We start from the raw sequence: 25702 nt of genomic DNA, 5'->3' as shown, positions 1-25702 counted from the left end.
TATATATATATATATATATGAGAAGCAATTAAAAGTATCACCCAAGCCTTGGCATTAACATATTATAAAAATTGACAAATATAACAAAACTAATTGATGCTGTTTTTGGAATTAAACTTGTTATAGACAACATAAAGAGTAGGAGTCCAGAAAGTACAAAACTTATTCAAATTTGTATACGATAAAACTATAAACACACTATTCTTCTTGCTTATACCCCTGCATCCTCATGTCTTAACATTGGTAAAACTATAATCACATCAGTGTCAAGACACTTGAGAAGATTCCAATTGGTAAACTCATTTAGATCATTCAGAACAATAGAACCAATGTACTATTGTTGAATGAATATGAGACCATATAGAATTTATGTTGATTAAGTCTCAGGGTATCATTTTCATTACAGAATATGAGACCATATAGAACTATGGTTTAACAGATGTATCTCTTTTTTTTTTTGTTTGGCTTTTGGGTCGTTGAATGAAATACCAGCAACTACCACCACTCTTCTCATGCCTGCATTAAATACAAGAATTAGTTAGTAGCTGATGATGGTGATGATGATAATTAAACAATGATATCACAGATTCAAGTGAATATTGTATTAATTGCTGAGGCTGAAGTTACTTGTTATGTGCTCATCACAATCAAAGTTAGTAATCAATATACTCAACATACAAGTGATAATTAAATAACATACTATTTTTTTAAGAAAGATTATATATTTGATTCATTACCCATCGACCAACACCCTTTAAAAATTTGCATACTTAGAAACATTAAATTAATGATATGCAGAGTTTCAATCTCAATCTAAATTAAGGATACTCAGATTTTTATCCACTCTGCAACTAATAAGTAATAGCATCATCACTGAAAAACAAAGTTCCTTCCAGCTAAATTCAGGAAGATCAAAACATTAATCTACCTGATTTTTCATCATTTCAACATGCACAAAAGGCAAATTAAAATACAGCAAAAAATATAAAGAAAAAAATTGTATTTCCATTTTGATCTGGTGTGATTTGAATTGTTAGAACAGATAAAGACATGTGTGAATACAAATGTACATAGAGTCAACCAATAAAATCTTGACACCATATTAAAAAATTAATCTTAAATGATAGCACCAAAAAACATAAATAAACTTGTCTTTAAATATGAAGTGTTGTATACGTCTCATAAAAGTTTTTCTGGTCATAACATACCTGCTACTGTTGCTGCTATTGGTACTACTGCTCCTACCAGAGCTGCTTTTCATGCTTCTACCATTGATACTCGATACAGAACTATCACTTTCTTTGATCCCTGAAAGGCTTTTCTTCCACCACTCTTTCTCAGAACCTGATGGTTTTGGTGAAACTTTTGAACTACCATTCACTGAATTACTCTCCTTCTTCTTAATCAGTTTTTTCTTCTTATCCTTAGACCCCAAAGCAAAAGGAAACACCATTTTCAAATAAAACCCACCACCATGATCAACTTTTACACCATTTTTTCTCTTCACACTACCTACCTTATCAAGAACAACCACCCTTCTACCACTACCACCACCACCACTCTTCTTCTTTTCTTCAACCTTTTTGTCTTGTGTATGATCCAGCCTTTGTTGGTGATGCTCCACAAGATCCTTCAAGGAAAGTTCATAATGTGTCTCAGGCATGTTCTTAACCATATCCATGAGTTCTTTTTGTCCTTTCACTATAGCTTGTGTTCTTGATTTAGGAGAAAGGCTTCTGTAATCATTATCTCTTTCATCTTTAGGACTCATAGGAGGGCTTGTTTTCCATAAAGGAGGTGAACATATACCAGATTCATCATCAACAACAACAAGACCCTTTGATTCTGTTATGAATTCAGATTGTTTTGATGGCCATAAACCAGATTTCGTGGCTTCCCATGTATCATCATAGTTACTGTTTGTTGACTTTGTTCTGTGTCTGGTTTCATCAGATAAGTGAAAAGAATTTGTGGGTTGGTGTGTTTTATGATCAAGCATGTTTTTTTGTTGTTCTGGTTTTGATTTTGATTTTGTGATGAAAACAAGGAGAGAAAATGTGTGGTAGTGTTTGTTTGAGAATTGAGATGCAGGGGAAGGTGATGTAAAGTAAATAGGAGTGGTGGTATTAAATTTCTTGGGGACTAAGATTTTAAAAAGAGAGATATTAATTGAGATTGAGATTAAGAGGGTTAAAGTCAAGGGATTCTAGATGCACATGTGGGCCAAGGGGTATTATATATATGAACAACTATCTCACTATCAACGGAGAGACAAATATATGATTTTACATATATTTTTAATGACAAAATGTTATTATATTGTATATAAAAAGACAAAAATGTCTTACTTTATTGTCATTTCCTTTATTTTTTATGATATTTGTCTCTCCATTACTAGAGAGATCCTTACTCCTTATATATATATATATATATAATTTATCTGAGGATAATATATATCCTAATACAATGAGATAAATTATCTCTTTCAGTTAATAAAATCATAACATGTGTCATAATTAATTATTTTTTGCAAAAATATTTCTAAAAATAAACAAAATAGTACACATATTATATTTTTATTTGTCATATTTAAGTTATTTAAGGGACTATGACTTTATTCTCTTTATCCCATTCTTGTCCCTTTTAATGTTATTTGCTGAGTTATTGCCATTTGTTTTCTCTCTTTGTTAAGGAAAAATCCTATGAGTATCTTTGATTGGGATGAAAAGGGAAGAAATAAAAGGGAGGTAGATGAATAAGGGAGGAAAAAAAATCGATTGCATCAAATAAAGGGATTTATGTGAAGAAAATTAACTGCTTTTCTTATTATTTTCTATTCTACCAACCACTCCTTTTCTTTTTTCTATATTTCTTTCTTTCTATAACTTTTCATTTATAAACAAAACACGATCTACACGGATTGCTAACAAATTCCTCATCTTGTCTTATTCTACTAACTTGCCATAATCTTGAGCTTTTTTGTGGGTTTGGATTCTAGGAATAATTTGATTTGTTTTGTACATGGATTCAGCTTTAATTGTCTTCATTCTTTCTTTCACAATTAATTAAAATACTTCTTTTGACTATAATTATATAATTAATGAGAAATTAATATTAAAGTTGTTAGCCTTATAATTTAATTATATTAATATTACTTACTTTTTAATATAGATAGCAAAATATACTTTAATTTTAGTTTCTTTTAATTCTATGATTTAGTTTGTCTAATGTAAAAAAAAAGTCACTATGTTAACAGGATTTAATATGTATACATTGATAGTATAATGTTTTTTATACTGTCAATAAATCTCTACTATTTATATGTTAACTATCATTGACTTTCAAACAAAAGTATTATAAATCAATAGTGAATGATGTACTGACGGTATAAAAACTTTACACTATCAGTGGACAGATTTTAAACTCTTTAGGTTAATCTTATTTCATTTCTAGTATAGTTATATCATTATCATCATGTTAGACTTGAGTCAAACAAATGATCTTTGAATTATCTACTCAGATTTTAATTAAGTTAAACTTATCCCACATATACTTATATAAGATAAGATGAAAGAATTGAATATAATATGATTTTATTAAACTTTTTCATATTATATAATTCATTTATGAAAATTTTATAATTTATTCAAATATTAAAACTATTATTTTATCAAAATTATATATAATCTATTAATAATAAGGATGACAACAATAATTATGACACTGATGAAATGACAACAATAATATTAAAAAATAAGGGTAAGAGAAGTACATTATCCACCTCACACATTTTTAATGTGCCTTTATTATAAGATAAAGAATGTAATGAGCAAAATATGATATACCAAAAAAATAAGCTTAGCATTGTATTCTAGTTACCATAAAATTGATCGGCAAGTCCCTATGCTCATCCACTCACATGATGATCAGAGTTGGTGGGTGGAAAAGTTTAACACTATCTACCAATTATACAACATTATATGCATATATTTTTAAGACGATTATAGGAATGAAACATTTTTAATAGAATAGGATGTTTGTAATGAAATAGAGTTATTGGTTGGTTAAAAATGTATTAAAATTCTTTTATTTTTTATTTTGCATTAAGGTGTTATTCGGTCAACAATTAAAGACTTGTCATTTTGGAGATATAAGATTATCAAATTATTATTTTTCTATTCATTAATTACTTTACATACACACAATGTCATCAAATTATTTAATACCGTTGTACCCCAATTTTTTATTTAATACCATACTTCTGTAACTCAATCATCTACTAGCTTTGTTAGCTAGGCTTTTGTTATATAAAGCTATCATCAATCATCATAATCATGTTTCTTTTGCATTAACATGAGACAATCATAGCTCCCTTCCCCATTACGAATCTTTCTTCTTTAATCAATATTTCATATTCATTTTTTATAGTTCTAATAATACTTGTAAGTTGTAACATAAAATATTGAATGTCCTTCAAGCAACGGTAGTAGAACATACCATGATGGAAGTGTAGCTGCAAAGAGACATGGGTAGTTTAGTTGGTATATGTAAATATCATAAGTAATTGTAGAGTAAGGGTCAATGAAGTTCACCAACTAGTATCTTTTTAATTTGTCAAAAGAACCCACTACTAAAGGTTCATGTAGCTTTTAGAACACCATTGTTTGTTAAGTACTTAACACTGAATTTGTGAGTTCAAGTCCCTCTAGAACTAGATATATAAAGAAAGAGGATTTTATTAATTTTAAAAATTATTTTATTATAAAATAATTTAAATTATAATTGTTAAAGATTTATTCATGTCATGTATCGCGATCTCTACCTAGTATTGAAGAGGGTATGAATCTTGATTTGATAGCTAATTCTAACTTATAAGTTTGCAAGGGTTGCACCAAGTTAATTAAGATAAACACCATACTTACCCCTTAGAAGTTGTATGTCTCATCCTATTTATATGCATGCATGAGGCTGTCATTAACAATCAAATAATTCATGAGACTTGGTAACTTTTTGTTCTAAATAATATTTTTATCATTTTAGTTTGTTTTCTAGCCTCTTTAAACGAAAAAGTGTGCACAGCTAGATGAAGTAATGTGAATGAGCAATCAAACAAGAATGAGTGTCATAAGAGCATAATCTATTGGAACGCTCTCAACAAAGTCTAGTGTGCATGAATTTCCCTTCTATAAGAAGGTAAACGAGTGGGTTTATTTCCACATTCATGAGAAAAATGAGGACCACTCTTAATTTCATAAACTCATCTCAATCCACTAAATAACTGATATATGTTTACTTTCTCACTTTTAATATAAAGTCTTTTTTAATATTTACATTCTCATTTGTGTAATTTGTGCATCATTAGTGTAAAATATTTATAAACAATTAATATATTATTCATATTCATTTGTATTACACTTTTTTTGAAAAATCAATGAAAATTAAACATGAATAATGAATGATAAAGTAACATTATACAAAACTTATACATTATCATTGCATATTTTTTAGAGTAAATTACACTGATATATCTGAGTTTTAGTGAAATTACACGAACCACCCCTCACTTTTTTACATCTATACAAGCCCCCTAATTTTTATACTCTCATTATATTAATCACCTCTACGTGAGAAATAAGTGTAATATCTTAAACAAATAAATGTGATAAATGCAATTAAGTTAAACAAAATATGATATATTATGGAGACAAGTCTAAATAATATACAAATCAATATCTCTTTATTATTTTTGGTTCGTTATGATATATTATAAGAGCGATTTAAACAATATCTTTTCATAATTTTTGATGTTGTAACAAAAAATAATAAAGAAACATTGATTTGTATATTATTTGGACTTGTCTCCATAATATATCATGTTTTGTTTAACTTAATTGCATTTATCACATTTTTTGTTTAAAAAAATACATTTATTTCTCATGCAATGATAATCTAATTTGTATAATTTCACTAAAACTTAGGAAGTATCACTAAAAAATTACTCTTTTCTTTATATTTTAAAGAATTGATAATGGCTTGAAGTGGGACTAGGTGGCTTTAATTTGTATTTATGTAGCACCGTTGCTTTAGCTGATAAATTGTGACCAGCAGCAACTATTTGCTTATGTGGTTGAGTGGGTTTACATTACTATCCTTCAAATCCAAAGATTATCTTCAACTTTTTTTGGTTTGGTGGTGTAGAGATTTTATTGCAAATAAATCAAATACTATATAAAAACATATAACAATATTAATTAATATTCTTATATCTCTTCCATATCCTGCTCCCACCATACCATTAATAAAATAATCCAATCATACCCGTTATTTTCACAATATTTTCTGACCCTACAACTCAAATAATTAAATATTGAACAATTATGTCTTCAATCATGTTTCTTCCTCTTTTTTAGTTTGGTATTAGTATGACAAAATTGATATTTAACAACGCTCATTTAACTGTGTTTATGTGTTGAACGCTATTAAATATAAGGTGGAAGAGAATTAACAGCACTTATTGAAGAAAGTGTTGTTAAATGTGTTATCTTTAACAGCGCTTATTGAAGTTTAAATGTCATACTTCATATATTTAACCGCACTTCTTCAATAAGTACTGTAAATGTGTTATCTTTAACCACGCTTATTGAAGCAAGTATTGGTAAAGGTCACACCTTTAACCCTTGTTTTAGTGAGCGAAAATCTTTTCAAATTCAAAAACAAAACCTCACACAATAATACATATCACTCAATTTATTATTTCTCTTATTTTTATTCTTCTTTTTGTTTTCCATAACTTACTTTTTTTTTCTCTTTTGTTTTTAGTTTCTCTCTTCAAGTAAGTTATCGACTTTTGGTTTTTCTTTTCAAGCATAACGTAAATCATTATCTTATTTTAGCTCATTTATTTTTATCTTCACTAATAGTGTGATCTTTATTTGGTGTGAAGTTATGCAGCTACGGTGTTCTAGGTTTTTGGCTATGGTGAATATTGGAGGAGAAAAAATAAATAATTTCCGTAAGATCTCATTATTCATATGTTATTTTATAATATTGAAATCTGTTAAGGTTGAATGTAGTTGAAGTCGTTCGTGATTTAACAAATCTATTGTAGATATGGTGGAGTTTGACATGTTTGTCATGTGTTTGATAGAATGTCTGAGAGCGATATTGTCTTATTCAGACATTTAATAGTGTTTGCTTCACTGCACGCTGTTAAATGTCTACTTTTTACAGCGCTACAAAAAACGTTGTTGAATATAACCTTATCTACTACTACGTTCACATTGAAAGCGCCATAAAAGCACTGTTAAATAACAATTTTAAGCATTATTATTTTGCTATTCTGGCGTAGTGTATCTTCCTTTTTTCTGCTTGTTAAAATTAAGCTTAAGTAGTAAACAAAAAATATACTTAAGCAAGTGGGTGTAAATAATATTTTAAAACATATAAAATAACAACGAGTGAAATGCATTTGTTAAAAAAATAGTGGAAGGAATTAGGTGAGAAAAAGGCTGAATTAATGTGGCCAATGTAGTGTAGCTTATTCATATGAACTCAAACTGAAATCAAAAGCCTTACATATGGGATAGTGTTGGAACTTGGCAATGTTAACATAAAATAGACAAAGAAGAAATTGATTCAAGAAGAAAAATAATGAAAGAATGCAATAGTTCTCATATCATTTCAATGATTCAACACTTACTATTTATAGCAAGTAGTAGTTACATACCTTAACAGAATTTTAAATTGCCTACTATTATTAGCAAGTTACAACTAACTTATTCCTACCTATACAAATCTATCTCTTATCACTTGGATTATACTCTACTTTCAACACTCTTCCCTAAGACAAGTTCTTAAGAGATAAAACACATATTCTTCTCTTTAACTCTTCAAACTATCACCTTTCAAAGCTTTTGTGAGTATGTCTGCTAATTGCACTTGTGTCTTACAATACGCCGCTTGAATCTTCTCCTTGTTTACTAAATCTCTAAGGTAATGAAACCTTACTTCAATGTGTTTACTCCTACAATGACTCACTGGATTTCTTGACAAGCTTATTGCTGAAATATTGTCGATTCTGAGTTGTAGAGGGATTTTCACATTCACCTTCATCTCCATTAGCAACTCCTCGAGCCATATAGATTGACAAGCAGCAAGCAACCTGAGATGTACTCTGCTTCACAACTAGAAAGAGCAACAACTTGTTTTGAGGAACACCATGAGATAAGAGCATTGTTGAGTAGAAACAAGTAACCTAAAGTGCTCTTCCTCTCAACCAAGTCTCCACCATAATCAGAATCTGCATATCCAATCAATTCCAGCTCTGATTTCTGTTTACCATATGGAAACATAATTCCTTGATCAGTTGTTCCTTGGATGTACCTCATTACTCTTTTAGCTGCCAGTAGATGAGTTTTCTTGGGCTTGCACATGAATCTACTCACAAGACCAACCCCAAAGGATAAGTCTGGTCTGCTATTGCGCAAGAATCTCAATGAACCTACTATCTGTTTGAACATTGTCTCGTTTACAGGCTCATCATCTTCATCCTCATTCAATTTCAAGCTTGTTTCAACTGGATTACCAACTGAGTTGCAGGATTTTATATTGAATTTTTTCAACACCTCTATTGCATATTTCTTTTGATGCATCATTATTCCAGCTTTAGTATATGTGAATTCCATTCCTAGGAAGTAGTTTAACTTTCCTAGATCAGTCATATCGAATTCGACCTTCATTAACCTTTTAAACTCTTCAATCATTTCCATGTTTGATCTTGTCACTAGCAAGTCATCTACATATAGGCATATTATTAGAATCTGATTTTCTACATCTTCTTTGACATAGACTCCATGCTCAACAAGACATTTCTTGAAGTTGAGTTTGAATAGAAATGAGTCTATTCTCTTGTTCCAGGCCATTGGTGCTTGTTTAAGGCCATATAGAGCCTTTTTTAACTTGTAGACATATTGTTCTTTGCCATTTATTATGAACCCTGGAGGTTGTTGCACATATACCTCTTCCATGAGTTGCCCATATAAGAATGTTGATTTTACATCAAGTTGAAATAGTCCCCAGTTTCTTACACTTGCAATTGCTACCACTATTCTTATGGTTTCAATTCTAGCCACAGGTGCAAATACTTCTTTTTAATCTAGTCCTTACCTTTGTAGAAACCCTTTAGCAACCAATCTTACTTTGTACCTTGAAATTGATCCATCAGGGTTAAGTTTTTGCTTGAATATCCATTTCACTCCTATCTGGTGTTTGTCAAGTGGCAGTTTGACCAAGTCCCAAGTTTCATTTCTTTCTATTGACCTGATCACTTCATCCATTGCAGCTTTCCATTCCTTTTGTGCTAATGCTTTTGATTCATTGATTGGATTGGCTTGGCTTCAGCCATGCGGGCCAAGTGTATTAGATCACCTTCTTCATTGATTTGATCATCAGAGTGTATCTCATAGTCTCTGAACCTGTTTGGCATTGATCTTTGCCTTTGAGATCTCTGAACTGTAGGTGTTTCATGGCCTGCTTCAGTTGATTCTTCTGGGATATTCTCATTGCTTGTAATTTCAGATACCATTCTAGTTAGACTTGTTTGTCTCTGTTTCCAGTCCCACTTCTCATGTGCTAGGACCACCACATCTCTACTGATCACTACCCTTTCTTTGGCTGGATCATAAAGTTTGTATGCTTCAGTTGAGTGATAGCCTATAAAGATCATGACCTCACTTTTATCCTTAAGTTTAGTTCTCTTTAGATCTGGTACATGACTATAGGCTAGTGATCCAAACACTTTGATATGACTCACAACTGGTTTTCTTCTTGTCTAGACCTCAATTGGTACCTTTCCTTCAAGCTTCTTTGTTGGGCATCTGTTTATGAGGTATACATATGTTGACACTGTTTCAGCCTATAGTTTTTGTGGTAGTTCCTTTCCTTTGATTAAGCTTCTTGCCATGTTCATAATGGTCATGTTTCTCCTTTCAGCCAAACCATTATGTTGATGAGTGTATGGTGCAGTGAATTCATTTGAAGTGAATTCTCCTCCTCCATCTATTCTTAGAAGTTTCAGATTTTTACCACTTTCCTTTTCTGCAAGGGCTTTGAAGTTCAAAAAGGACTCAAAGGCATCACTCTTGGCCTTTATTACATCCAACCAAGTCATCCTGCTGAACTCATCTACAAATATTATGAAATATATGTTTCCAGCTAAAGAAGGTGTTTCAAAAGGGCCACACACATCTGAGTGAACTACTTCAAGGATTGATTTAGACATCATCTTCACTTCTGATTTGAATGTGTGCCTTGTTTGTTTTCCGATTAAGCAGACTTCACAAGTCTTCTCAGGTAGAGATATGATTGGCATACCAGAGACCAAATTCCTTGCTCATAGTTGATGCAAGCTCTTGAAATTCAAAGGACCATATCTTGAGTGCCATAGCCAATTCTCATCACTGGTTTCCATGGAGGCCAAGCAGTGAATCTCAGCAGCCTTTATATTCACTTGGAATGTTCTATTCTTGTTCACTTTGCTTCTGAGTATAAGCTTGTTTTCAGAATGAAAGAGCTCAAGTTGCCCATTTTTCATCAAGATAGTGAATCCATTTTCTATGAGTTGACCTATGCTTAGAAGATTGCATTTCATCTTTGGCACATACAACATATTTGTGATTACTGCCTTAGTTTCATTCTCCTTGATGATGACTACATTCCCTGCTCCTTCTATCTCTAAAGAGCTATCATGTGCAAACTTTACTCTACTCTTCTTTGATGAGTCAAAATCTATCGACCACTCTTTGTGCTTTGTCATGTGATTTGAACATCCTGAGTCTAAGTACTAGGATTTAGTGTATGAGTCTTCATGTGAGGTTGTCACTATTAGATTCAGTGGTTCTGAGTGTGATTCGTGTATTGCATAAGCTTCTTCATTGTTCTTGGACTTATCTTTGCCACATTCATAAGAGTAGTGACCCAACTTGTGACAATTGTAACATTCTACTTTGCTTTTGTGAAATCTCTTCTAGTTCAACCTTGTTCTTCCTCCTCTATCTGAGTATTCAGGTCAATCATGTGTTGATCTAGCTTGATTCAGTTGTCTTCTTTTATGATAGTTTTGTTTTCTCCTCCAATTCTTATCTTTCCTTCTTTCCTCTTCCCTGAAGTGGCTTGTCTTCAAGGCTTGTTCAGATTTCTTGACTGGATTTCTGTCAAACAACCTTAGTTCTTGTGCTTCCAAAGAGCTATGTAGCTCCCCTATCTTCATTGTAGCTATATCTTTTGCTTCTTCAATGACTACCACTATGAAGTCAAATCTTTGAGGCAAAGATCTCATGATTTTTTTAATTATCATGAGATCTGAGATGGATTCCCCATAGCCTTTCATTTGATTGGTTATGGTCAGAATCTTGGTGAAGTATTCACCAATTCTATCACTTTCTTCCATGTGTAATAGCTCATATTGTCTCTTAAGATATTGAAGCTTTACCTTCTTTATTTTGTCTCCTCCTGTGTGACTTCTGATCGGTATGTCCCATGCCTATTTGGAAGTGAATGCATTCTGAATTTTCTCAAAATGAACATCATTCACACACTGGTGAATTAGAAACATGGCTTTGTTGTCCTTTTTCTTGGCTTCCTTGTGTATTGCCCTCTGCATTTCTGTGGCATCCAGGCTTAGAAGGGGAAAGCCATCTTCAATCACTTCACTTACTTCTTAAAAGGAAAATAACACCTACATATGAGTCCTCCATCGATCCGAATTCTTTTCAGTGAGAATGGGGAGTCCCATTGAGGGAAGATTATTGTCATTTCCTCCAACCATTTTCAGAATCTTCAATTGGTCTGTTTTCTTCTTTCAATTCTTCTCAGATCACACACCTTGATCTTCTATCACACCTTCCTCTTCCAGCTGATTCACACACAGTGAAATGTGATTCCTCCTTGTTCTAACAGAATCACTTATGCATACCCACATGTCGTTGGATTCTTCGAGCTCTGATACCAGAATTTGTTGGAACTTGGCAATGTTAACAGAAAATAGAGAAAGAAGAAATTGATTCAAGAAGAAAAAGAATGAAAGAATGCAATAGTTCTCATATCATTGCAATGATTCAACACTCACTATTTATAGCAAGTGGTAGTTACCTACCTTAACAAAATTTTAAATTGCCTACTATTATTAGCAAGTTACAACTAACTCATTCCTACCTATACAAATCTATCTCTTATCACTTGGATTATACTCTACTTTGAACAAATAGGAATCTTTTTCTATACTAGAAAGTCTAATACTATATGAAGATTGTAACATGATGTTTTAGAGGCCATTATATTAAGTTTTTTTTGAATTAAAAATTAGAAATATTCCATTTCATTTAAGTTTTTCTAAGCAGTAAAATGCCTTTCTTTTTTCTCTTTCTTTCTCGATGATAATGTTTTAGAAATGGAAAATTATAATAGTGAAAATAGAAGTGGAGAAGCTTTGGAGCTACACAACTTAGAATGATTTGCTTTTTATTTACATACCTTAGAAATGAAGGGTAAGTGCCTATTTATAGGCTTTCTATAATACCTATGAATTACTAGATGGTTTCATAGGTATCTAGTATACATTTTTCTCAACATTTCTAGATACTTGTTTAATTAAAATACTAAATGTCTATAATAGAATATACTAGAAGCTTATGATAATTCTATATATTAGGATACAATCATCACTACTTGTTTCTATACAAGTGTAGAAGCTTCTAGAAAGTGTACATTAATATTTTAACACTCTATTTTAAAGTTCAAGAAATCATTAATATTTAATCTTTCAATTAAGCCATATTAATGATAGTTAATGAGAAGATAAATAATAAATATGAGACACCAAAAACTAAAAGTTAACTATAGAGGTGTAAAAATTCGGTTCGATTCGGTTTTTGATGCATTTTAGTGACCGAACCGATCAAAAATATATGGCTCGGTTCTGCTCAATTAACCGAAAATTTAACTATAAGAACCGAACCGAACCGCTCTTGAATGGTTCGGTTCGGTTCAATTTCACGGTTTTTTCATTTACTTTTTTTTATAAAAAAACCTGCATCAATTGAAAATTCAAAATATATTACAAGAGATATTGTTTATCCATAAAAGGATAAACATTACTACTATTATTATAAAAAATTATAAATCATATATAACAATACAATTCATGATTAGTAACATATATATCAATTAGTAAAATATATAATAGTTACATTTATAACTTTACATTTCATAATTAGTAACACATATAACAATACATGTATAACAATATATGATATATGTTAGTTTCAAACTCAATACCACATAAGTTGGAAAATATGTTCCAAATCATAAGACACTAGGAAACAATTTAGTAACTAATAACATATATAATATTAACTTAATAACAATTTAGTAATATATATAACACTACAATTCATACAAAATTTGATAATTTAAGCTAGAAAATTGGTTGAAGAATTTAAACAATAATAAAACATTATTCTCTAATCCCTAGTATATACTTCTTTAATATGCGGTTCGGTTCGGTTCCAACGGCTCCTAAATTTCTAAAACCATAAACCGAACCGAACATAAACGATTCCTTAAGAAAATAACCGAACCGAACCACATTTTGCGGTTTGATTATGTTCGATTCTATCGATTTCATGGTTTAAACTGGAACCGCTTACACCTTAGTTAACTATATTAATTAATTATATAGTAATCTATGTAATAATACCAGTAAAGATAAGGAAATAGTAGTATTTAACACAATGTTGTGAGGACTAGATTGTGTCAGACCAGACTTGAAAATGACTTTGGCTTATAGTCTTAACCAATAAGGTTCGAACTATTTTGAATCAGAAAAATCTCAATCCGACCTTATTAAACCAGAATAATCAGGTAAGTGAATCAGGTGGTTCACTTTAAATATAAAAAAATTGAAAACTACTCTAATATTTTGTTTTATTCCAATCTAAAAAACTGAGACATTTTACTAATTATATAAACTTTGACATTTATATACAATTATATACTTATAGATAAAATTAATTATATATAACATCATCTAGTTTCATTAGATAATTTAAATGGTTAAATTGACAAAACTTTATACTGGACCTCATATGGTCTGACTAGACCATTTAACTGGTTAAACCTTATACGAGATCTTAGATCCTATCTAGTTTGATGTTCGGATTTCATAATATTTATTTAACATTTCAAGTTATACCATTAACGTTGTTGGAATTGAGAAACCAGAATTACTTTGGTTTCTCTGTTCTGCATTACTTGCAAAGCAAGAAAAGAAGAAAAGAAGAGAATGAGTGAAGAATTGTTAAGGAGATTAGGAGGAGAGAAATTGAGAGAAGAGAAAGGAAGAAAGGGAAAGTAATTCACTTGAATTTTCAATGTATTCAATGCACTCTTACATCAAGCTTGATCAATTCTATTTATAGAAACTCATAACCAATTTGGTTGTTATGATTTCTATTTATAGTAATGTGCAAAACTAACTCAATCAATCCTATACAATAAGCTATGAATTGCACAACAACTATTACAAAATCAACAAACGTGAGACATTTAACTACCTTTAAATTAAATTACTAACAAGTGTTAAACTCCTCAATTAAATTTGGTTTTCAGTAATGCCAAAAATTAAATTAACCCAAGATACCAATTTCAAAGATTCTCTTGTAAATCTCTCAACATCAATTAAATGACCATTCTCATATCTACAAAAAGAAATCTATTTTTAAATGGATATTCTCATTTGGACGCTACCGATACCTTTTCTTGTCCGAGGATTTCCTAACTTTGATTGACGTGTTGGTTTCTCCTGTCTAATGGGTAAAAAGTAGAATAATATATTTTCCTTAAACAAAACACTTTTTTGTGTGGTAGAGAGTAGCGACCTCGTATGTGAATACGTATGTACTAAGTCTCCAAAGTAGAAACTGGTTGAGGTGGAAAAACAGACAATTTTCTTTTTCTTTCACTTTTCATGCTTTCTAGAAGTGACAACTGGCTTCTCAATTTCCATAATCTATTTTATAGTACATATACATATATGTATATATACACACGTATATATATATATGTATATTGTATTTATGTATATTATTATGTCTCAAGATACATGTAGGTCAATATTTTTGTATTTGTTTTTTATCACCATTGTATTTATTGCTATAATATTGTCGATTTAAGAATATCTGTAGCGATATCACCATCACACAATTAGGAGTGAATTTTCCGGAAATTTCGAATGGTTACATAAGGCTAATATAAGTATGATAATGATCACAACCTTAATTTAAACTAAAATATGATAAACTAATAGAATGAAATAAAATATGAAAGAAATGTTATGCATGTACTTGTTTTATTCGTCAATTCTTTTCTAGTTGAGGGATTGCCAACAAACAGAAATGAATAATACGAAGAAATATAGCAGCCAAATAATATTTAAAAAAACCTATAGATAGAAAATGTTGTAACTCATCTAGAAGGGCATGTCCATATGCCATTTTACACCAAGTCATAACATCATTTTATTAATAAAAAATGTTAGAAGTTGAAGCAGAAAGAAAGAGACAATATTATTGTCCACGAATGGCTCAAAGACTATGGTGAATAATGTATGTCACACCTTGGTGTTATGTGAGTTAACATCCTCTAAATTAATAGAGAGTCAAATGTTTAATTTTACACTTATATAGGGATAAAAATATTATCTAATTATATCTTAAGAATAAAATTATAAAATATATTATATTTTTTCTCTTATTTTAGGTGTATTTGTCTCTTTATTATCCCGATTCTAGTTATGTGCAATGCATACAGCCAAAATTTGTGGAATTGTTTGTTATTATGGGTGATTTGTTGCTTCATTTTTCACGACTCTGTCTCTGTTGTTGTTATATTACCTTATACACCCATTTGACTAGGATAGCTTTCTTATTTCTTGGCAAATCTGTTAGTTCCCATGTAGCATTCTTTTCTATGGAGTTAATTTCTTCCTTCATTGCTTCTATCCAGCATTGCTCTTTCATTGCTTGATCAAAGGACACAGGCTCCATTTCACTACATCAAGGCATTCTTGAAACCCAAAGATTGCCTTCATTTGAATGCTCCAATGTTCATAGTTCTTCCCATCTAGAATTGGAAGATTCATTGTAAAGCCATTCGAATTTACCATGCTTCTATACCTCTGATTTCCCTTCTGGTTTTGCAGCCTTGATTCTCAATCCGTGAGCTTCACTTCTTGAAGCCTCTTGCACCCAATCTTGGCACTACCACAGATCCCGATCTAAAAGCTCTTGATACCACTGTTGGAATTGAGAAACCAGAATTACTTTGGTTTCTCTGTTCTGCATTACTTGCAGAGCAAGAAAAGAAGAAAAGAAGAGAATGAGTGAAGAATTGTTAAAGAGATTAGGAGGAGAGGAATTGAGAGAAGAGAAAGGAATGAGGGGAAAGTAATTCACTTGAATTTTCAATGTATTCAATGCACTCTTACATCAAGCTTGATCAATTCTATTTATAGAAACTCATAACCAATTTGGTTGTTATGATTTCTATTTATAGTAATGTGCAAAACTAACTCAATCAATCCTATACAATAAGCTATGAATTACACAACAACTATTACAAAATCAACAAACGTGAGACATTTAACTACCTTTAAATTAAATTACTAACAAGTGTTAAACTCCTCAATTAAATTTGGTTTTCAGTAATGCCAAAAATTAAATTAACCCAAGATACCAATTTCAAAGATTCTCTTGTAAATCTCTCAACATCAATTAAATGACCATTCTCATATCTACAAAAAGAAATCTATTTTTAAATGGATATTCTCATTTGGACGCTACCGATACCTTTTCTTGTCCGAGGATTTCCTAACTTTGATTGACGTGTTGGTTTCTCCTGTCTAATGGGTAAAAAGTAGAATAATATATTTTCCTTAAACAAAACACTTTTTTGTGTGGTAGAGAGTAGCGACCTCGTATGTGAATACGTATGTACTAAGTCTCCAAAGTAGAAACTGGTTGAGGTGGAAAAACAGACAATTTTCTTTTTCTTTCACTTTTCATGCTTTCTAGAAGTGACAACTGGCTTCTCAATTTCCATAATCTATTTTATAGTACATATACATATATGTATATATACACACGTATATATATATATGTATATTGTATTTATGTATATTATTATGTCTCAAGATACATGTAGGTCAATATTTTTGTATTTGTTTTTTATCACCATTGTATTTATTGCTATAATATTGTCGATTTAAGAATATCTGTAGCGATATCACCATCACACAATTAGGAGTGAATTTTCCGGAAATTTCGAATGGTTACATAAGGCTAATATAAGTATGATAATGATCACAACCTTAATTTAAACTAAAATATGATAAACTAATAGAATGAAATAAAATATGAAAGAAATGTTATGCATGTACTTGTTTTATTCGTCAATTCTTTTCTAGTTGAGGGATTGCCAACAAACAGAAATGAATAATACGAAGAAATATAGCAGCCAAATAATATTTAAAAAAACCTATAGATAGAAAATGTTGTAACTCATCTAGAAGGGCATGTCCATATGCCATTTTACACCAAGTCATAACATCATTTTATTAATAAAAAATGTTAGAAGTTGAAGCAGAAAGAAAGAGACAATATTATTGTCCACGAATGGCTCAAAGACTATGGTGAATAATGTATGTCACACCTTGGTGTTATGTGAGTTAACATCCTCTAAATTAATAGAGAGTCAAATGTTTAATTTTACACTTATATAGGGATAAAAATATTATCTAATTATATCTTAAGAATAAAATTATAAAATATATTATATTTTTTCTCTTATTTTAGGTGTATTTGTCTCTTTATTATCCCGATTCTAGTTATGTGCAATGCATACAGCCAAAATTTGTGGAATTGTTTGTTATTATGGGTGATTTGTTGCTTCATTTTTCACGACTCTGTCTCTGTTGTTGTTATATTTCGCTTTCTTTTAGTTTCTGGACGGTGTTGTACGTGTACAAGGCTTCATTTTCTGATGTAGGCTTATGAGTAAGACCTTTCTATTTAATTCATCATTATTTTATTTCAACTCAAATTTAATAAATTTACTTATAATATTTTTCTTATTTTACATCTTTTATATCTTCACAAATCTAAAAAAAAATCACATTTTTGTTGTCAAAATAACATTGTTATTAATTTGTATTCCCAACTTATTATTAAGGATGGTCAAACACTAAGTTGATATTTTTATCTATATAGAATATGAGTTTAAAAGTGCTGCTAGAAGAGTTCTAAAAAAACTTATTTCTTGTGACTTGAAGGATCAGGAGAGAACTTTTGTTGTTCTACAAAATACAAAATGTGTTACTATATGTATCACTATTTGTGATTGGTTGAAAAATATATATTGAAGTTATAATTTAATAATTAAATATTTTTCTGACCAATCATAAGTTATAATACATGAAGTAGTACACTCTTTAAAACAAAAAATATCCGCATGGATTGTCAAGTTCACATATTATAGACTCGCTTATTGTAGAAAAGTTATTTGTTAGGGCCCAAAGGATAGAAAGGCCTAAATGTATATCAACAAAGCATGTTTGGATGGATGATTATAGTGAATCAAGTCTTCCAATTAACTTTTATAAGTAAGGTCAGGCAAAATGTATGGTTCAGATCAATTGTCACTCTATGTTTTGGTTTTATTAAGGCTATACTCCCATGAATGGATACATTTCGATATTAGATTTCGATCTTAATTTTCATCCTAATATTTTATGTTTTCATTCTATTCTCAATGCTTCCTACAACCACTCAAAAAGAGAGAGGAATCTCTTACTAAATTTACTTGGGATTTGGTTTTCCTGAGGAAGCCTTTCACATGTTTTTGTGTATGAAACAGGGAAGATGTTTGCGCCAATGAGATCACCTTTGCTGGAGTTCTTGGATCATGTGTTGTTGGTGAGAGGAAATGATCATGGTGTTGTCTGTAACTGAAATCCTAATAAATAATAACAACTAAACCTTAATCCCATTGTGTCGAGTCAACTATATAGATTGAAATACATCGGATGGAAGTAGAAGTGGAATTTAAGATTCAACAGAAAGCAAAGAATAATTTGCTGAATAGGGTCATTTGGTCTTCTCTCTTTGGAGTGTTCCATTGCTCAATTTGTAGAACATTCATTAGTTAAAGTGCCCTTAAAAATAAACACTGTCACTTTTTCCCAATGTTTCTTATTGACGGTGAAGTCCTAATAGCTATATGTGCATAGAAGTGTTATGGGTATGGATTTGCATGCCTTAGTCTGCATGCTTCGCTCTGCAAACACCATTCACCAATGCAGACAATTCCACCTCGCCTTTCTCAAAATTGGCCTTCTCAACTCCTCTCTCTCAATAAGCAACACCCTCCTTCAGCTATACACAAAATGTGGCTCTCTCCGAGATGCACACAACTTGTTCGACGAAATGCCCCAAACAAACACCTTCTCATGGAACACCCTCATCCAAGCATACCTCAACTCAGGCCACACAGACAAGTCCCTCCATTTGTTCCACTCCATGCCCTGCAAGAATCACTACTCTTGGAACATTATTGTTTCTGCTTTCGCCAAAGCTGGACACCTTGAAGTGGCTCATTCTCTGTTCAATGCCATGCCCAGTAAGAATGAAAAAGCGTGGAATTCTATGATTCATGCCTACTCTCGAAATGGGTATCCAGGAAAAGCGTTGGGAATGTTTCAAAATATGAACTTTGACCCTTTGGAAATGGTGTACAGGGATGGGTTTGTGATGGCAACTGTTCTTGGTGCTTGTGCTGATTTGTTGGCTTTAAACTGTGGGAAACAAGTTCATGCTCGTGTTTTCATTGATGGCATGGAACTTGACAAGGTCTTGTGCAGCTCATTGATTAGTTTTTATGGGAAATGTGGTGATTTAGATAGTGCTGCTAAGGTTATGAGTTTGGTGAGTGAAGTGGATGACTTCTCTGTATCGGCATTGATATCTGGTTATGCCAATACTGGAAGAATGAGAGAAGCTAGAAGGGTTTTTGATGGTAGGTTTGATCCATGTAGTGTGCTGTGGAATTCTATTATTTCGGGTTATGTGTCCAATGGTGAGGAAACGGAAGCACTTGCTCTTTTCAGCAGAATGCGTAGAGGTGGAGTTCGGGGAGATATCTCTACAATTGCAAACGTTTTGAGTGCCTGCAGTACCTTAATCATTACTGAACTAGTTAAGCAAATGCATGCACATGCTTGTAAAATTGGAGTAACTAATGACATTGTGGTCACCAGCACCCTGCTTGATGCCTACAGCAAATGTCATAGCCCTTACGAAGCTTGCAAGTTATTTAGCGAGCTCAAAGATCATGATACCATTTTGCTTAATACTATGATCACTGTTTATTCAAATTGTGGAAGAATTGAAGATGCGAAGTCCATTTTTAATACAATGCCTAGTAAGACCTTAATTTCATGGAATTCAATCTTAGTGGGACTCACTCAGAATGCTTGTCCTAGTGAAGCATTAGATATTTTTTGTCAAATGAATAGGTTGGACTTAAAAATGGATAAGTTTAGTTTTGCCAGTGTTATCAGTGCTTGTGCCAGTAAATCATCACTTGAGCTTGGTGAGCAGGTATTTGGTAAAGTTATCACCATTGGGCTTGAATCTGATGAGATCATCTCTACCTCCCTAGTTGACTTTTATTTTAAATGTGGTTTTGTTGAGATAGGGCATAAAGTTTTTTATGGAATGACAAAAACTGATGAAGTCTCATGGAATACAATGTTGATGGGTTATGCCACTAATGGATATGGAAATGAAGCACTGGCCCTCTTTAATGAAATGAGGAATGCTGGTGTGAGGCCTTCGGCTGTTACATTTACCGGGGTTCTTTCAGCTTGCGATCATTCTGGTCTGGTTGAAGAAGGAAGAAATCTTTTCCATATTATGCAACATACCTATAATATAAATCCCGGGATTGAACATTACTCTTGCATGGTTGACCTTTTGGCCCGTGCTGGTTGCTTTGGGGAAGCAATGGATCTTATGGAGGTGGTGCCTTTCGAGGTTGACGAAAACATGTGGTTGTCAGTTTTGAGAGGCTGCATAGCCCATGGAAATAAGATTCTTGGTAAGATGGCTGCAGAGCAAATTATTCGGCTTGATCCAGAAAATCCAAGTGCTTACATACAATTATCTAACATACTTGCAACTTCTGATGACTGGGAAGGATCAGCACAAGTAAGAGAGTTAATGAGAGGTAAGAATGTTCAAAAGATTCCTGGATGCAGCTGGGGAGATTGTTGATCGAGAAATTCTGCTAGGCTCATAAATTTCATCTGGATAAAGACTAATCAATCTGAGGAGGACAATGAAAAACTTAAGAAGGGCGGCCCAATGCACGAGGCTCCCACTTAGTGGGGTCTGGAGAGGGTAGATGTACATAACATTACCCCTGTATATGGAGAGATTATTTTCAGGATTTGAACTCGTGACTTCATGGTCACTAAGCAAGAGCTTGGAACTCTAAAAACAACTTATGTTTCGGAATATGGTTTTTTTAGGAGATCCTTGTCAAGAGAGGACAGTAAACATCAATATGGTCGAGTGTGATAATTTATACTCTTTGACTCCACAATGGCTACCCTAATTTATTAGATTATATACCAATTGTATGATGCCTTCTTTATGACAATTGTTACAAGGACAAGCTACAAACATGAATGAAATTATGATTAACATATTGTCATGACTCAACTCTCTCTTTAGTGAACTGGTATATGTTGCATAACTTTCCTGTTTAAATTAGTTTGACTGTTTTGAGATATAATTTTTATAAGTTGTTCCAACTATACTAAACTTACTTACTTTACATGTTGAAATTCCAGATCTTGACAGCTTGAGATTATCTTTGGTCTAAGTTCAGAAAACATGAGTATCTACTATCTACCCTTCAACTTTCTGATTTTTTGTATTTTTTAAACAGAGATCCTTGTTAAGTAAGGACAAGTAATCAGCATGAAGGTCCAGTTTGACAAATTAAGCTCTGACACACACTATAATGATAATCTTCCTTTGCTAGTTTCTTTATCAATGTTAAGATATTCCTTATTACATTTGGTATAAGGGCATGCATAGGTATCAAGTAGCAAAATTATGCACAATTCATCTAAATCCATATGTTAAGGCTAATGAATTTAAATTGATATAATCCAATGGAGGATAATGAATAGATTTAAATTCATCCATTATATCAAATGTATATCTATTTAGATGGATACCCAATCCATCTAACAAAATAATTTTTTTGTCATAAAGCAACACAGGGACTCAAGTTTGCTATGCAAACCCAATGTGAAAAATATAAACTAATGTTATTAATACTGGTATAGTGGTATGGTGGTTCAATCAGTGGTTCATTAATTAAACCACATACCAATAAAGTTAGATATAAACATATTTTATATTAATATTAATGTTAAAAAATCAATAAAGAAGACAATCTATGTTTTTATTTATACTACTTGTTAAAAAATGTATATTGTAGACCATGTTTTAGATGTATAAAAAATGTAATAGTTGTATGTTTGATATCCATACCAATATTTTGGTAAAAATAAATCATTTTCATTAAAAAATATATTTTTAAATGAAATCAAGTGGTATGATCAATACAATTCAATTGAAAACTGACTGATATGACTAGTTTTTACTAATATAATTGCATGAACGGTATAAATGTTATATCATAGTGATATTAAGACCGGTTCATCGGTTTACTGATTGGACCAGCCGACACAAATCGGTTTTGATACCAGTGATATAAACTATTATCTTTCTAACAAAATGATTCATTTAATTTTATTATCAAAACATTCTTTCAAAAAGTGTAAATAAAAATTGATATAACATTCTTGTGTCATGATTGAGCAAAAGAAAAAATGCATGATTACACAATATAGTGTCTCTAACCTCACCTATACAAATGTCTTTAATTGCTAAATTTAAATATTGAGATTTTTTTAAAAATGTTTTAGAAAAACATTTTAAAAAAAACACTTTTTTAAAAAAACACTTTTTAAAAATATTTTCTAAATTGATTTTTAAAAATACTTTGTTAAATAATAATTTTTAAAATGATTTTTCCTTCAAAAAAACGTTTAATTCAAATTAAAAAAATGAATTAGTCCATTAAAATGGACATATAGATAGAATAAATGATTAGAATCTATTGGATGAGGATGAATTGGATAGTTTAGAAATATGATTTTGCGGATTTATATGAATTGGTGGATAACTTTTCATCCATTCATTATGATACAAATTTATATTCATCCAAATCTGTCCAAATACTCAATTGCCACCCTTACATGACATTACTAATGCTAATGATGTTCATACTCTCACCACTCATCCATCTTTAGTAAAAACTAGAAAAAGTATGATGTTGCATGACATTTCTGCTTTAATTAGTTTGTGATGTTATTTTTTATTGGACGGGCAAGATATAAAAAATATGTTCATTCGCTTTAAAATGCTATATTCACTTCTAGGCATTTAAATGGTAAAATGGACGGCTCGTGGACATTATTATATAAAGTTTTGAACACTAGATATGTAAATATTTATGTATTTTATGAAAGTAAAAAAGACAATGATAGAGTGAATACTACACTTGGAAAGAGTTCAAGAAAGAAAAACAGAGAATATTAAAAAAAGGGATGACGTAATTATTATAGAATATAGCAAGAGTGAATGGCTAGTTTAACCTTATTATTACAACCAACGGGACAAATCAGACTAAGACAACTATAGTAATAGGTTAATGCAAGAAATATATACATTTATATTTTTATATTATATATACTAGCAAGTGAATATGGAGCTCTTGGATTAACCTATTACTATATATTTAAACTTCCAAATCTGCAGGGTTAACATGGACAAAGATACAGTAAATTTGAAATTTAATCGTCCATGTACCAGAGTCATCTATTAGGTTTTTGAACAGCTCTGCCATGTCCTCTTTATTTTGCCCAACCAGACAAGAAAACAAGGCCAGTCGATGGAAATGTGTGATGTTTCTAGTTCATATCTTCAAATATCAACACCATCATTCTCAAATGTTCATTCAGTGGCCGAATGATTGTGATAGCAATAGTCGTGTGTCTGCCTGGATGCGGTGACTACCAGCCGGCGGTGTTGCATGTCTGAGGGTGAGTATAAGTTTGTAATGTTTCTCATGTTGTTTTTTAACCCAACTTGATTTTAAACTCAAAAACTAATCTAACCTTAAATGTTGCTTGAATATGTTTTTGAACCTGATCATAGACTCGAATGAATATAATGTGTATCATTTTTAAATAAGTCTTCTTGATATATGTAATTTCACATGTGAAATAACATATATAAATATTTTGTTAACAGATATGCTAAAATTGGGAATTAATATTTTGTTGTAAAAAATGTGTCATTACCATGTAAAAAATTGAATAAATACATTAATATGATGAATGAGTAATTATGAAACTGGTTTAGTCATATTTATTTCTTACTCGAACTTAGATATTATTTGAATATAATTTTTTGAACCTAATCCTAGCTTTAAATCTAATAAAACTTAATCATAGGCCAAACCTGTGAGGTAGAGTGAAATTCTTCTCACCAAATATGAATTAGGGTGAAAAGTGATATTAGAAAACCGATAAGAATATCATAATCATTATAAATAATTATATAGAAACATTGTTCATGTCGGTGGGTTTTCATGTTTTGACTAAACATCTAGTCTTCAACATAAAGCTATAGAAGTGATTGTTTTATCATTAATAGAAAAGATTGTATAGGCTAAAAATATATTCTTGCAATAGAGAATTAATATTTAATAATACTTAAAGAATTAACAAAACTAATTTCCTAACACATTTTTACCAATTTTAATTATAGGTTGAGTTAAGAAATTTCATAAAAAGGTAATTTCAGTGAAACCAGAATAAAATAATTGCATTATCAGTTATTATATATTAATTGTGGTTGATTCTTAAATAAAATAATATATATGATTACGTGACTATATGTATTAATATTTTTGGTACTACTATTAATAATATTCTTCTATCTTTTTAGTAAGAAATTAATCAATTTAGGATGTATGATTGTCTCTCGTATTATTATTTCTAAAAATTAAACTTTTAATCTTTTATACATTGTAAAAATAATAAAAACATATAACACTAGTTCAATGTTTTATTAGTCCTACATTTATTAATGTGATCATGAAGAAAGAAACTAAATGTTAGGTAAGATTGACATGACAGTATAAATATATTATCCACGCCTATCAGAATATCTGGGAGAACAGGTTGTTAAGATTCTCAAATCTCAACTATCTAACTTATTATTATAAAAAATTAGTAATTATAGAGCTCATTTTCTCTTCTCTAATTTTATCCTTATTAACAATTTGTATTTTTAACTTATATATACCTATGTATTGTACAAAAACAAACACTATATTCCATTCATGATAACAATATTTATTTAGTGGGGTAGCTATATGTTCAAAAAGAAAGAAATTCCTTACTAATATAATAATAAATGTCTTTGATTAAAATCAAAAAATATAT

The 25702-nt window shown here is 30.9% G+C and overlaps 2 protein-coding genes across 3 annotated transcripts; one reads left to right on the top strand and one right to left on the bottom strand.

Moving 5' to 3' along the window:
* Positions 63-2140, bottom strand: LOC109328783. 2 transcript variants are annotated; one of them, XM_019562403.1, is made up of 3 exons: positions 1904-2140; positions 1209-1837; positions 63-516 (listed from the first exon to the last, which is right to left on the bottom strand). In XM_019562403.1, the coding sequence occupies exons 1-3, from the start codon at positions 1997-1999 to the stop codon at positions 426-428; spliced, it is 816 nt and encodes a 271-aa protein (XP_019417948.1). In that variant the 5' UTR covers positions 2000-2140; the 3' UTR covers positions 63-425. The 2 variants fall into 2 exon arrangements, with proteins under 2 accessions (XP_019417948.1, XP_019417947.1); XM_019562402.1 differs by having other exon boundaries at positions 1209-2139.
* On the top strand, positions 18988-21867 carry LOC109327464 (putative pentatricopeptide repeat-containing protein At1g77010, mitochondrial). The gene has a single exon (XM_019560617.1). The coding sequence runs from the start codon at positions 19347-19349 to the stop codon at positions 21381-21383; it is 2037 nt and encodes a 678-aa protein (XP_019416162.1). The 5' UTR covers positions 18988-19346; the 3' UTR covers positions 21384-21867.

This window comes from Lupinus angustifolius, chromosome LG15, assembly GCF_001865875.1.
Source record: "Lupinus angustifolius cultivar Tanjil chromosome LG15, LupAngTanjil_v1.0, whole genome shotgun sequence".
Lineage (NCBI taxonomy): Eukaryota > Viridiplantae > Streptophyta > Magnoliopsida > Fabales > Fabaceae > Lupinus > Lupinus angustifolius.
The sequence above is the reverse complement of the archived record's forward strand: the minus strand, read 5'-3'. Positions and strand labels throughout refer to the sequence as shown.

Bases quoted from the DNA above. Each gene is read 5' to 3' on its own strand.
- LOC109328783 (XM_019562402.1), bottom strand. From the start codon at position 1,999: ATGCTTGATCATAAAACACACCAACCCACAAATTCTTTTCACTTATCT. The intron at 517-1,208 runs GTATGTTATGAC...TATTTAATGCAG, and splicing joins AATAGCAGCAACAGTAGCAG to GCATGAGAAGAGTGGTGGTA.
- LOC109327464 (XM_019560617.1), top strand. From the start codon at position 19,347: ATGGGTATGGATTTGCATGCCTTAGTCTGCATGCTTCGCTCTGCAAAC.